The 13364-nt window shown below is 36.2% G+C and overlaps 1 protein-coding gene across 1 annotated transcript; it reads right to left on the bottom strand.

Moving 5' to 3' along the window:
- Window positions 1-10251: 10251 nt before the first annotated feature.
- Window positions 10252-11955, bottom strand: LOC114174350 (putative pectinesterase 63). The gene is made up of 4 exons (XM_028059187.1): window positions 11439-11955; window positions 11159-11365; window positions 10825-11066; window positions 10252-10705 (listed from the first exon to the last, which is right to left on the bottom strand). Exons 1-4 carry the CDS (start codon window positions 11928-11930, stop codon window positions 10546-10548), a joined length of 1101 nt encoding a protein of 366 aa, XP_027914988.1. The 5' UTR covers window positions 11931-11955; the 3' UTR covers window positions 10252-10545.
- Between the last annotated feature and the right edge of the window lie 1409 nt (window positions 11956-13364).

Here is a 13364-nt window from a genome sequence, read left to right as displayed (position 1 = left end):
AGATAATTAGGCCATGTGACCTAGGCCCATCTAGATAAGGGCTCATAAATAGTAGTATAAGTAGCACGTTCAACGAGGTACATTAGTTATGTTCATGAATTATCACATTTATTGTCATCTAATGCACTTGGTTGACTTAACTGTTGGAGTGTCTCTATAAGCATAACCCCATACGGTGTGAAGAGGATGAGTACCCTGGAGAAGACGAGTACCTAATCATCAAAATCTATAGTGGGCTATTGGAGCTAAAAGTACTTGGCGTTAAAGTCTTTGTAGAGTATATCCGAATATGTAAAAACAAGTTCAAAGGATCATTTTTCTCAACCTATTCCACCAAAATTGATAACAAAATCTTATGAAAAGAGATAACAAAATGCCTTTAGAGTAAATAGAAACTTTATTTAAAAATTTTATCGAATAAAAATATTTCCTAATTCCTCAGTTATTTTGGAAAGTGATCATATTTAAAAGAGATAAGATATTAGGGAAGAATATATAGAAAGAAGTTGGAGAGAGACAAAGAGAAAAAAAAAGGCAAATAAAAGAGAGATTGAGAGAGAAAATAATGAAGGAGAATCTCACATCTAATCTTTATATTTTCATCTTAATTTTATCTATTTTAAATGTTTTATTAAATACTTGTCTTTTAAAAGTTGAATGAGAGTCTCACACCAAATCTTTATAAATACTATTGAAAGAAATCGTACAAAGGAAAACAAATGTATAATTAAAGGTATGATAAGATGAAAAATATCTTAAAGATCTAAGAAAACTTTCCAAATATATATACTCAATGGTTGAGAAATAACAAAAATTGTTTTAGAAAAACAAAAGAGTTTTTCAAATGAAGCAAAAATTAATAATAATAAATAAATAATTTTTTTATATTACCTCGTAAATGAAAGATTTATGCTATTAATTACTTAAATTGAGAATATTAAACATTCTCATGTAAAAGGAAAATATACAATAAATAAAAATATTAAAAAATAATAGAAATATTTAAATGTGAGACACAAAAATTTTAATTGATATACATATTTTTAACATAATTACATAAAGGTTATGATAAGATGAAAAATATATCGGAGATGTGAATAAGTTTCATGACAAACCAAATAATTAGAAAAAATAAAAAATAGAAAGTATATATATATATATATATATATATATATATATATATATATATATATATATATATATATATATATATATATATATATATATATATATATATATATATATATATATATATATATATATGGTAACCTAATTAATTGTGAATATTTAATAATTTAAATAGGGACGAGTATTATGGCGGGGATATGTACATCCTCATATATAATTGAAAAAGTCGGGGATTCTCCATACCCATACCCATATCCAGTCAATGTGGGATTCCCTGTCAATACGGGGACAGATTCAGACAATACTCACGGGACGGGTTTATTTGTCATCTGTATGCGAGAGTGAGAATGAGGTGTGTCACGTGTTATCATAGGAGAGAATAGGGATGTGAAATGGTGCAACCAGAAAAAATAGGAGTGGAGAGCAACATAAGATATTTGGTCATAAACAAAAAAATGGATATTAAGAACAGTAAAAAAATGTGAAGATACAAAAGAAAGATTTCCATTATTTTTAATTTTTTTAATCAATTAATTTTTCCTTCAATTTTTTTCATCTTCCTTTTTATACGCTTTCCTTCATTTATTTTAATTATTTTATTATTTTTTATTATATTATTTTTCCATTTAATATTATTTTTTTTACTATTGTTTTCTTTTTTAAACATTTTATCTGTCCAAACGAAATTGGATGTTGAAAGTCGGAAAGAGAATGAGTACCCTAGAGAGGAGGGCTACCGAATCATACTAATCAAGAGTGTGTAATTGAATCTAGAAGTGTTTGGAGTTGAAATCTTTGTAAATTATACATTTGGCTCTAAGAACGATAACCAAATTTTGGTGTGTGCAAAAATAAGTTGAGAGGATATATTTTTCTCAACTGATTCCACCAAAATTAATAACAAAATCTTAAGAAAAAAGATAAAAAATGCCTTTAGAGTAAATAGAAACTTTATTTAAAAATCTAATCGAATAAAAATATTTCCTAATTCGTCAACTATTGTGAAATGAGCTCATATTTAAAGGAGGAGAGATATCAGGCAAGAACTTATAGAAAGAAGGAGCTTATCGCCTAGAGCAGTTATCTGGGGAAGAGATTCCCAACACATGGAATGTATCCCACCTCAAGTTCTGCTTCAGCTAAATGTATATTGTAATCGAACCCAATACTTGTAACCCCGAGTGTACTCTTTTTCCTCACTTTGGTCTTTTTTCCCTAAGGAGGGTTTTGGCCAAGGAGGTTTTAACGAGGCACCCCTATTCAATAAATAAAAAGAAGGGTTCCCTACTTTATGACTCTATGTCTTTACTTTTGGTTAATTCTTACCCCAAGTAAGCGGCCTGGGTCGAACACCCTTTACTTTTGGTTAATTCGTTTAAGTTCCCCACCCTTACCCCAAGTAAGCGGTCTGGGTCGAACACCCTTTACTCATGGTTCATTCGTTTAAGTTCCCCACCCTTACCCCGAGTAAGCGGCCTGGGTCGAACACCCTTTACTTTTGGTTAATTCGTTTAAGTTTCCCACCCTTACCCCAAGTAAGCGGTCTGGGTCAAACACCCTTTACTCATGGTCCATTCGTTTAAGTTCCCCACCCTTACCCCGAGTAAGCGGCCTGGGTCGAACACCCTTTACTTTTGGTTAATTCGTTTAAGTTCCCCACCCTTACCCCAAGTAAGCGGTCTGGGTCGAACACCCTTTACTCATGGTCCATTCATTTAAGTTCCCCACCCTTACCCCAAGTAAGCGGCCTGGGTCGAACACCCTTTACTTCTGGTCCATTCGTTTAAGTTCCCCACCCTTACCCCAAGTAAGCGGTCTGGGTCGAACACCCTTTACTTTTGGTTAATTCGTTTAAGTTCCCCACCCTTGCCCCAAGTAAGCGGTCTGGGTCGAACACCCTTTACTCATGGTCAATTCGTTTAAGTTCCCCACCCTTACCCCAAGTAAGCGACCCGGGTCGAACACCCTTAAACATACAATCGCTTACGCCATACATAACATACACCACAAATCGTCAAAATTCGATAACATACAGAGACTAATCACATTAAGCATGAACGCAAATAAATGTACCAACGCAACGAACATATTATACCAGATAATACAGACATAGGCTCAATAATACTTTTACAAATTTAAAAAATCAATGTCCTACTCTACTAAATCATGGGCCACCTCTGCAGCCTCATCCGCTTTCCTCTCTCCCTCTGTCGTCTTCTCCTCCACTTCCTCAGCATCCCCCTCATTCTCCCTCATCAACTTTCCATCAACTATGTCCTTATCTACATCGAACCTTGAATTCGAGACGTGTACATCTGGATGGAAGAAGGCCGCCTGCCGCAACCCCTTCTCAAAACCATTGATATGCTCCTGGATGACGCTGTTCTTCAAATCATCAAGTTCCCCAACAACCCCATCATACTTATCCTTCAGGTCCTCATAGTCTTCCTCCAATTCCCCTATACGCTTGTTCAGTTTATCCTCAGAATCCAAGCAACACACCTTCCATGTTGCCAGCCTTTTCCTCTCCGCTTACCAGCCTTCTTTCTCCTTTTCTAAAGCCGCCTTCTCCTCCTCCAGCTTATCCACCTTACCCTGCAACTCCCCAACCTCCTTTACTTCCCTTCTGTAAAGAGACCCTACACACCGGCTCAGGACTAAGGCCTTGCTCCCAAACTCTACCATGGTTCTCACAATATGGTCCACGTCCATATTATCGATAGAGTTAACAACGGTATCCGGGAGGTCGATCGAGATATCCTTCCTAACGGATATCTCCGGCAACTCGATCAACCCGGCTTCAGGCCCCTTCTCCCCACTAGCCGACCCCGCCCCGCTAGCCGTTCCAAGAATAGCTGCCCTTATCTTCTTCACATCTTTGCCCTTCCCGGGTCGAGGCGGAAGCTTAGCCTTCCTTTTTGTCCCGCCATGTACGTGCACCTCCACCACCGATTCCTGCAGGTTGGGAAAATCAGCTTTCCCAGCCGCCTTGGCCTTAGCGGCCATTTCTTTCCTCAATGATTGAAAGAGCGCCAGATTCTTCTTGCCAGATTGCGCCATATGCCCTGCAATAACATATCACGACTCGGATCAAAACAACTTAGCATTATTAACACATCTTAAGTAATAAGCAGATACCTTCAATATCTATTATCGAATGCACCGAATTATAAACCCTAACTAGGCCCTTAGTGGGCAACTTATCCACAAACTTCAACAACATCCCCACCACCTCCTTATCACCAGCCGACAACTCCTCCACTCCCATGTCTTTATATCGAGAAGGATTGTTGGTCCAGCTAAAGGGAAACTTGGTACTCCCATCCGCATTCAAAAAATGAGATTTACCCCCTTCCTTGACGACGACTTTGAAGTACCCATCCTTGAAATGCTTGAAAAACTAGGAGAAGGCATCCAGTCTGCTGATGCTAGGGCGACTTATCAAGGATAGCTAAGTAACCAGCCGCCGAGGTCTAGTATCGTAGAAATACAAAAAAGCGTAAGGAGTGGGCTCCAAGTATAAAGACTGGCACAGGATGCGGAAAGCCTGCAAATAAGCCCAACTGTTCGGATGCAGCTGTGTGGGTGCCACATTCAACGCCCGCAACACGCCCATGGTAAAATCGTCTAGCGGCAATCGTACATGAAGTTGAGAGAAGTGGGACATGTACATGTAGAAGAACTTTTCGGTAGCCCCTTCCTGCCCGTGGCATACCCGGTCGATAGCACTGACCCTCTCCAAAGAAACAATACCCCTACTGACACCCTTGGAGATAACAAGTGTGCAATTCAACCAAGAGTTCAGTAAGCGGGACCACCTGAACAGAGACGACTGATCACGAACATCACCAGCCACTCACCCGTAGCCGCCTTTCGCCGGCCAGTTGCTCTCCTCTAACTCTTCGGGGGGATCCTCCCGAACCTCCCTCACAACCTCCACTAGCATCCCACTGGTACCAGCCATAGAACTCGTACCCTCGTCACCAAGCAACCTATCTTTACTCCTCTCCGACTCAGTACTCTCGCTACTACTAAACGTAGACATGCTATCACTACTAGACATACCTGGTTTTGTTTTTTACGAGAAGATGTCGGTCGAAAGTGGGAACTAGTCGGACAGTATTACGTGCACAAGATCTCTGGATTCAGAATTCTCGCAAATGAAACAAGTAACCTCCCATCTATTTTCAAATCCATATTTATAGTCTACGATCTCAAACGACGAAAATCGTCCCGCCAAAATGATACCCCAAACCAATCGACACCATCATTACGAAGGATATGACACTTCAAAACGACGGCGCCAAAACTTTTTCGATTTGACCAACTGACACCCCTTCACCTACCTTCTGACAGTTACAAATTCTTAGCCTTAACACTGTTCACCACACTTAAAGGCTGGGGGACTGGTGTATCACACCTAGCCGGTTCCGCTAGCATATTAACACATATCACCCTTGGCTGACAACTCATATCGGACAAGGCTGGGGGACTGGTGTACCGCACCTAGCCAAACTCGACCAAATAAGTAAATAATATGCATATCAAGGCAGCCAAGTATCCAGCCTAGGCCGAGTTAGCCTAACCTGTACCGGTTTTAACCTAAACTAAACATCTAAGGGGACAACCTACACCTCATATCACCAACATAAGCCATCAAGGGAAGTAGCCGGCCTAGACCGACTACTCCAGCATATCCGATAAGATTAGAGCCTAGGCCGACCACTTCAATAAACTCAGTATGATGGAAGCCCCCGCGTTCAATAAACCTTAAGGGTCTGGGTTAGGGCCCAGGCCCACTCACAGCCCAAGTTAGAGCCCAAGTCAAGGCCTAGCCCATGGGATGATAAGACATCATTAATGCTCTATAAATACACATGGACCCCAGCAATTAAAGGTACGTATTCATTAATCACTGATTTGACTTTAGGAGAATTTTGACTTACTTGAGCTTCGGAGACTCTTCTGCAAGTAACCCCTCCTGGGTCCAAGCTAACATGTATCGACCGGGAAGAGGCCAACTGAGGAGATAGCGGGCTACATGGTAAGGTGACGCTTGTGCCTAATCTATCTTATTTGTTCTTCTGCAGGAACATTAACCTAATTTCTAAATAGGCTTCTATAAATAGAGTGGTAGGCTTTCATTATTAAAATACAGAAGTTAGAGAAGTCTGAGTACTTGAGAACTCTCTGTGGGAAGACTTTAAAAAAGCTAGTAGGGGTAGAGCGATAACTTTCATCAAGTGGGATCTTGAGTGATTGAGTGCTACTACTATTGCTAGGAGAAGTCGATGATCCTTTGTGTGATTCAAAGGAGGTGTTCATTCCTTGTGTGATTCAAGGAAGGTGTTTTCATCCCTTGTGGATTTCAAGGAAGGTGTCTTCATCTCTTGTGTGATTCAAGAGAGGTGTTTTCTAAACCCTAATCTTTCTTATCATTGATTGTAAGTTTGGTTTATTTTAGTGATTGAATTAATCTCATTTTTTAGAGATTAACAACTGGACGTAGGGTCTTTTGATCCGAACTCGTATAAATACTTTGTGCAATTTTCTCTTCTCTACTCTCTTTATTTTATTATGTTTATTAAAATAAAGGAAAGAATTTTAATTGATCTTTGATATTAAAAGGGAAAATTTTGAAAGCATAATTTTTATTAAGAACCCATTCACCCTCCCTCCTGGTTTTTGCCCAAACGCCAAACATTTCGCTCCGTGATACCAACAAAAACTAACTCAAACTGGATGGTGAATGCTCAGCATCCCAAGCGTGGAAATGTTTGCTTTGTAATTGGTGCGGTGGAGGACCTTGGTAAAAATGTCAGCAAGTTGATTGTCTGAACGAATCGGAAGAAGACGAAACAAGTTATGTTGAATCCTTTTGCAAACCACATGACAATCAATGTCAATGTGCTTGGTAGGTTCGTGGAAGGTGCGGTTGTGAGCGATGTGTCTTGCTGATTGACTATCATAGCACAACAAGGAGATTGGTTTGAACTTGTGAGTCCTGGAGGATATAGCTAATCCACTAGATCTCACATGTAGTGGTTGCAAGATCCATATATTCATCTTCTAAAGAGGACCTAGAGATGGTGCTATGCTTCTTAGTCTTTCAGGAGACCAACGAACCACCTAGAAATATGCAAAACCAGTAACGCTTCTTTTGGTTTATGGGCATGTAGCCTAGTTAGAGTCATTGAATTCCTTAATCTGGATATCAGTTACAGCAGGGAAGAAAATACCATGACCTGGATCAACCTTAATGTATCTGAGGATATGTTAAGCAACTTGGTGATGGTGTATGGTTGGTCCCTGCACAAATTGGCTGAGTAAATGTACAGAAAAACTAATATCAGGCCCAGAATGAGTGAGATAGAGAAGCTTCCCTATTAAACGTTGATAAGATTCTGTTTTGCAAGTAGGTTTACTAGTGTCAAAAATGACTTTAGTGTCACCCACAAGAGGGGCCAGACATGGTTTGCTGTTAAGCATTCAAGTTTTGATTAAGATGTCCAAAGCACACTTCCGCTGACATAAGTGAATTCCTTTCCTTGTTCTAGCCACCTCAAAGCCAATGAAAAATTTTAATTTGCCAAGGTCCTTAATTCTAAAAGCTTGATGGAATAAATTCTTACTTTTGTTGATGACTTCCATGGAATTCCCAGTTAAAATCACGTCATCTATATAAATTGGTAAAGTAGTAAAAGTATCACTAGATTTCTAAACAAAAATAGAATGGTTAGATTTTGACTGAAAAAATCCAAGTATTATAAAAGAAGAAGATAGTTTGGCAAACCATTGTCGGCTTGCTTGCTTGAGACCATATAGGGATTTGGTTAAACGACAAACTTGCCCCTGTTTAGATATATTCAACCTAGGTGGGGTGTCATATAAACTTCTTTGTTTAGCTCTCCATGAAGGAAAGCATTATCAACATCAAGTTGATGTAGGTGCCAGTTTTTGGCAAATGCAAGGGCTAGAAGAATTCTTAAAGTGCTTAGTTTAGCAATAGGCGAAAAAGTGTCAAAACTCCTTCAAGGTGAGAATACCCCTTAGTAACTAACCTAGCCTTACACCTCTCTTAGTCCCATCAATAATGTATTTAATTTTAAAAACCCATTTACACCCTATAGGTTTCTTACCACTTAGCATATGAGTTAAGACCTAGGTGATAACGTTGTCGTTGACGCGATCAAATTAATACTACTTATCTATAACAACTTCAGTCTTGTTAAGATAGTAGTCAATAAAATAAAAAGGGTAAAGTAACCTAAAGTCGTCTCCCAACGAACACAAAATTTCTTTTTAACAAATTAGTTCTTATAAAATCTATACAAAAGAGTTAGTCAAAGAAAATAATAAAAATATAAGAGGATTAAGATAAACAAGAAAGAAATAGAAAAGATAAAAGGAGATAAAAACAATAGTAAAGAAAATAGATTGATTCCATTGTTTTTTCAAAATAGATTCATCATCGGTTATCTAAAGATTATTGCTCAATTAATTATTGTTGTAGATTTGCAAATTAATCAATGTAAAGTCTCAAATAATTTGTTGGCGTTCTCACTTTTAACCAAAGTACAGTCTCAATTAAAAGTGAGAACTTTTAGATTATCCATAGTAAATTCAACCAAAGTACAGTCTCAATCAAATTTTACTATGCATAATCATGTCTATTCTTTAATCTCCTCACCAAATAAAAAGCTTAATTAATCAAAGTAAAGTCTCGATTAATTTTAATTAGAGTAAATACCTTTAATCAAAGTAAAGTCTCAATTATTGGTAAAAACTCATTCAATCACATGAAAGTTTCTAAATAAAATCAAAGTAAAGTCTCAATTAAATTTAAAAACCCTTGAACTCATATGATCAACATGCATATAGATTTAAAATCATTACTTTTTACTTGTTTCAAGGATAAAAGACATAGATGAATTAAAACCTCAACAATAATTATTTTAATATGCTTTCCTTCATTTATTTTAATTATTTTATTATTTTTCCATTTAATATTATTTTTCTTACTATTATTTTTCTTTTAAACATTTTATATGTCGAGATGAAATTGGGTGTTGACACTGGGGAAGAGAATGAGTACCCTAGAGAGGAGGACTACCGAATCATAGCAATCAAGAGTGTATAATTGAATCTAGGAGTGTTTGGAGTTGAAGTCTTTATAAATTATATATTTGGCTCTATAAGAACAATAACCAAATTTTGGTGTGTGCAAAAATAAGTTGAGAGGATATATTTTTCTCAACTGATTCCACCAAAATTAATAACAAAATCTTAAGGAAAAAAGATTAAAAATGCCTTTAGAGTAAATAGAAACTTTATTTAAAAATCTAATCGAATAAAAATATTTCCTAATTCGTCAACTATTGTGAAATGAGCTCATATTTAAAGGAGGAGAGATATCAGGCAAGAACTTATAGAAAGAAGGTGGAGTGAGAAAAAGAAAAAAAAAAATAAAAGAGACACCGAGAGAGAAAACAATGAAGGAAAATCTCACACCCAATTTTTGTATTTTCAACATGATTTTATCTATTTTAAATGTTTTATTAAATAATTGTCTTTTAAAATAACGAAGGAAAATCTCAAACCAAATCTTTATATTTTCATCTTAAGTAAATGTACGTAACTGTATGTCTATTGATTTTAATCTTAATTCTTTTATATAATTATAATTGATAAATAATACTTATTTAAGTTTTACTTAAAGAAATATATTAATGGAAATACATTCTAGAGTGACTTTGCGTCTTTAGTTATTGTTGTTTTTAATTTTATTTATTTTGAATTTCTACTCAATAATTTATTTTTAAGCATATAGGTAAAATACTTTTATCCACATATTATTTAAAAGTTACTTCAGATATAACTTATTCTTGTAAATCCTATTCAAAACTTATTTTAGTACCTGAATTTGATAACTGAATTTCAAGCACCTTATTTAGGTAGTTAAATTCAGTAGCTTAGTAACGTATTTCTTATAATGTTGATGCAATAATTTTACAATATTGAGAAGGATTTATTGTACGTGCAACTTACTTTGTTGATGTTCACCATCTTCAATTTCAATTTGATTATGTATTTAATTAATTACAAATATAATCACAATAGGGCTTCAAATTAAAATATAATTCATATTATAATCGTAATTACAAGGGCATAATAACTAATTTAAAAGTATTATGCAATAAGAACGAGAAGGTTTCTTGAGTGATGAATTTTCTGAAGGGTGTTAAGACTATGCATGCACTAGGTGGCTATGGACTAATCATAATATACAATGATCTCACCTATAATTTGAAAATACTAAGCTAGACGAAATAAATTATAGGACACCACAATCGGAGAAGGTGACCAATATTCCAGCAATTCATGATGCACTAGAATGTGTTGAGTAGTAGTAATTAATCATACTTTGGGAGGAGGAAGTAACCATTTTGAGCCTTCTATCATACCAAGACCAAGGTAATGCTTAACCTCTGCGTATTTAAGTTTCCTTGTCAAATGAGAACGCCCTGTGGCATCTGCACCAGGTCCTGTGTTCATATACTCTCCAAAATAAAGAGTTCTGCAGTTGATCAAGTATGAAAACGAAATATTGTTTAGAAGTTTATAATTAAAACAAAGAAATAGGAAGTATTATGCATCACAAAACCATTGTCATGAAAAATTAAATTAGAAAGTTACTTGTCATATTCCTTGTGATTATTGTTACTCCACCCTGCCTTGTTGAAAATGTTGCCCATGTTACAGTAAGAAAAGATCACTGTGGAATAACCAAACCATGCTCTTCCCAAGTAAGCACCTGTTCCAGTTCCAGTAAGTTCACAATGGACAAATGAGAAGCCATTGTCCTCTTTCTTACTTTTTCTTGCTTGTGCGGTTATAAAAGTAAGCCCTGAATCACCTAGCGTTCTTATTTCACAATTCTGCATCAGAAAATAAAACCTCAATATTTATTGAAACTATATTTTGAGCACCATATATTAAATGTAAATGGAGTTTAGGAATTTTTATATACCACATATAATGACTTTCCACTTCCAAAAATGTAATCAACAGTTCCTTGAATGTAGCAGTCTTTGAAAAAATGTCTATTTGCATCATCCAATAATGTGTCTTGGTAACTATAAATCTGGCAATTATAAAATGTGGCTTTGTCTCCAGAAATTCGTAATGCAACTGCTTGACCTTTTACCGTGTTTAGACCAGGTCTTGGTGCGGAGTTCTAAAACATCAAATTCGTAAACCACATAAGAAATTTTTTAACAGAAATGTTGAGGCATTCATAGTATACTAACCCGGATTATTATGTTTGCCCCCACAAAATAGTCTGATAAAACAGACAATGTCCCACTTTCAACAGTGCCATATTGTTTTGCCGTGCCTCCATAGGTCAATGTTGGCATTTGCCCTGGGGTCCCATAGAAGGTGATGAAAGGTTTGTTATTTGGAACAACGATTTTCTCTTTGTAAGTTCCAGGTCCAATATGCAAAATTACACGCTTCTTGTTCCCGTTAGGTATGCTTTTAAGGGCATCGGTGATGGTCTTGAATTGCCCTTTGCCATCTTGCCTTACCTTAATCACCGTCTGACCTTGTTCAGCAGCTACTAATTGACTGTCTAGAGTACCCTTTCTGTTATTTAAAGGCTTTACATTATTTGAAAACCATTGTCCTAATTGAGTCTTATCAGAAGGCATTGGTGTATCGGCAGACAACACAACCTGGGTTGTCAGAAAAACTACCATCAGAGTCAGCTGAATGCTAAATCTTGTAGGTTTTGAGGCCATATTTGAAGTTATTTTCTTTTTTATGTTTTTTTTTTTTTTTTTGTTTTGATGAATACACAATTGCAACTCAATTTATAAGAGGTACAGAACATTAGGGACTCTAAGTTTGAAACATTGCATATATCTAGGAGAGTTATTTTCATTCAATGGCCCTTCTCGTTTGAAGCTAAAATTAACTCGGAAGTTAAAAGTTGAGGCAACTGAATTGTTACAGTAGATCATACACGTATATAAATTGAAACAGAAAATATTTTCTCCACACATAAAATAGCACAATATTTTTGTGCAATAACAATAGGTCATAAAGAAATTAGGAAATATTAGAAGGTAGATTTTTATACATCATTAGGTAATGGAAACTTAATATATTTTGCTATTCCTTATGATTCTTTTTTGTTATTAAAAATGCTAGAAGGAAAATATATAAGAATGTATTTATTAACACACTTTGTCCATTTTCTCTTCATTAGTCAAAACATGTTTTTAAGTATGTTATTTTGGAACTTTAACACCCCATTTAATTAATAAAAATAATTAATGGAAGCGCCACACAAAAAAATGTAGAAACGCATTCCAAGAATTTAAACCTTACTCCTTACAGTATTCGAGGCACACCATGATGCCAAAACATAACAGAATACAAGAACCAAAGACTAACAATAGATGATAGGGTATTAAAGAGTAAAGCAATACATAGGCCATAACCCTAACGAAAAGCCCAAACAAAATGTGATGTCCAACCCAGACAGACTATGCAGCGCAATCATCTCTTCCTGGTTGACCTCGAGTGTCTCTCGCATCTGCTCACATTAACAAGTTGATGATCATCAAAAAGAAGAATGACCACATACAAGACAATCAAACAAGCAAACAGGGTAAGCTAGAGTAGATACCATACATCAAGCAATCACATGATATTACACGATCCAAGCAGTACATATATCATCCAATCATGTTATGACTTCTCAAGCAATACACTAGACTCTGACTGAACTCATCCGGATATGTATAATCTAGTCAGATTCAGCGGATGCTTGCACTTGTGGTGGATACCTCTGCTCACCCCTGAGCTGTTCACCCCTGAGCTAAGTGTTACAATTGTTATAATGTTTCAATCCCCTACACACAAGGTTAGCCCTTAATGAGTTTCAGGCCTCCTACTACTCTCACCACAAGAGTCAGTTCGTTCTAAGTGAGACTAACTGACTCCTTAGAGTGTCAAGATGCAACCTTACCTTGAATCCTTACCAAATTATACGGATGGGGCACCACCATGAACACCCACTAACAGGAGTCATGGAATTACGTCCCGACCACTGAAGCACGACCTTGAAATCTCACCTAGAGATTTCAAGGAATTACGCACTGACCCATAACAAATATATTCAAACAATCAAATAACAATAATCAAGCATTCAAACCCCATGTCAACCA

The sequence above is a fragment of the Vigna unguiculata genome, chromosome 2 (genome assembly GCF_004118075.2).
Source record: "Vigna unguiculata cultivar IT97K-499-35 chromosome 2, ASM411807v1, whole genome shotgun sequence".
Taxonomy (NCBI): Eukaryota; Viridiplantae; Streptophyta; class Magnoliopsida; order Fabales; family Fabaceae; genus Vigna; species Vigna unguiculata.
The sequence above is the reverse complement of the archived record's forward strand: the minus strand, read 5'-3'. Positions and strand labels throughout refer to the sequence as shown.

Bases quoted from the DNA above. Each gene is read 5' to 3' on its own strand.
- LOC114174350 (XM_028059187.1), bottom strand. From the start codon at position 11,930: ATGGCCTCAAAACCTACAAGATTTAGCATTCAGCTGACTCTGATGGTA. The intron at 11,067-11,158 runs GTATATAAAAAT...TTTCTGATGCAG, and splicing joins GTGGAAAGTCATTATATGTG to AATTGTGAAATAAGAACGCT. The intron at 10,706-10,824 runs GTAACTTTCTAA...GATCAACTGCAG, and splicing joins AATCACAAGGAATATGACAA to AACTCTTTATTTTGGAGAGT.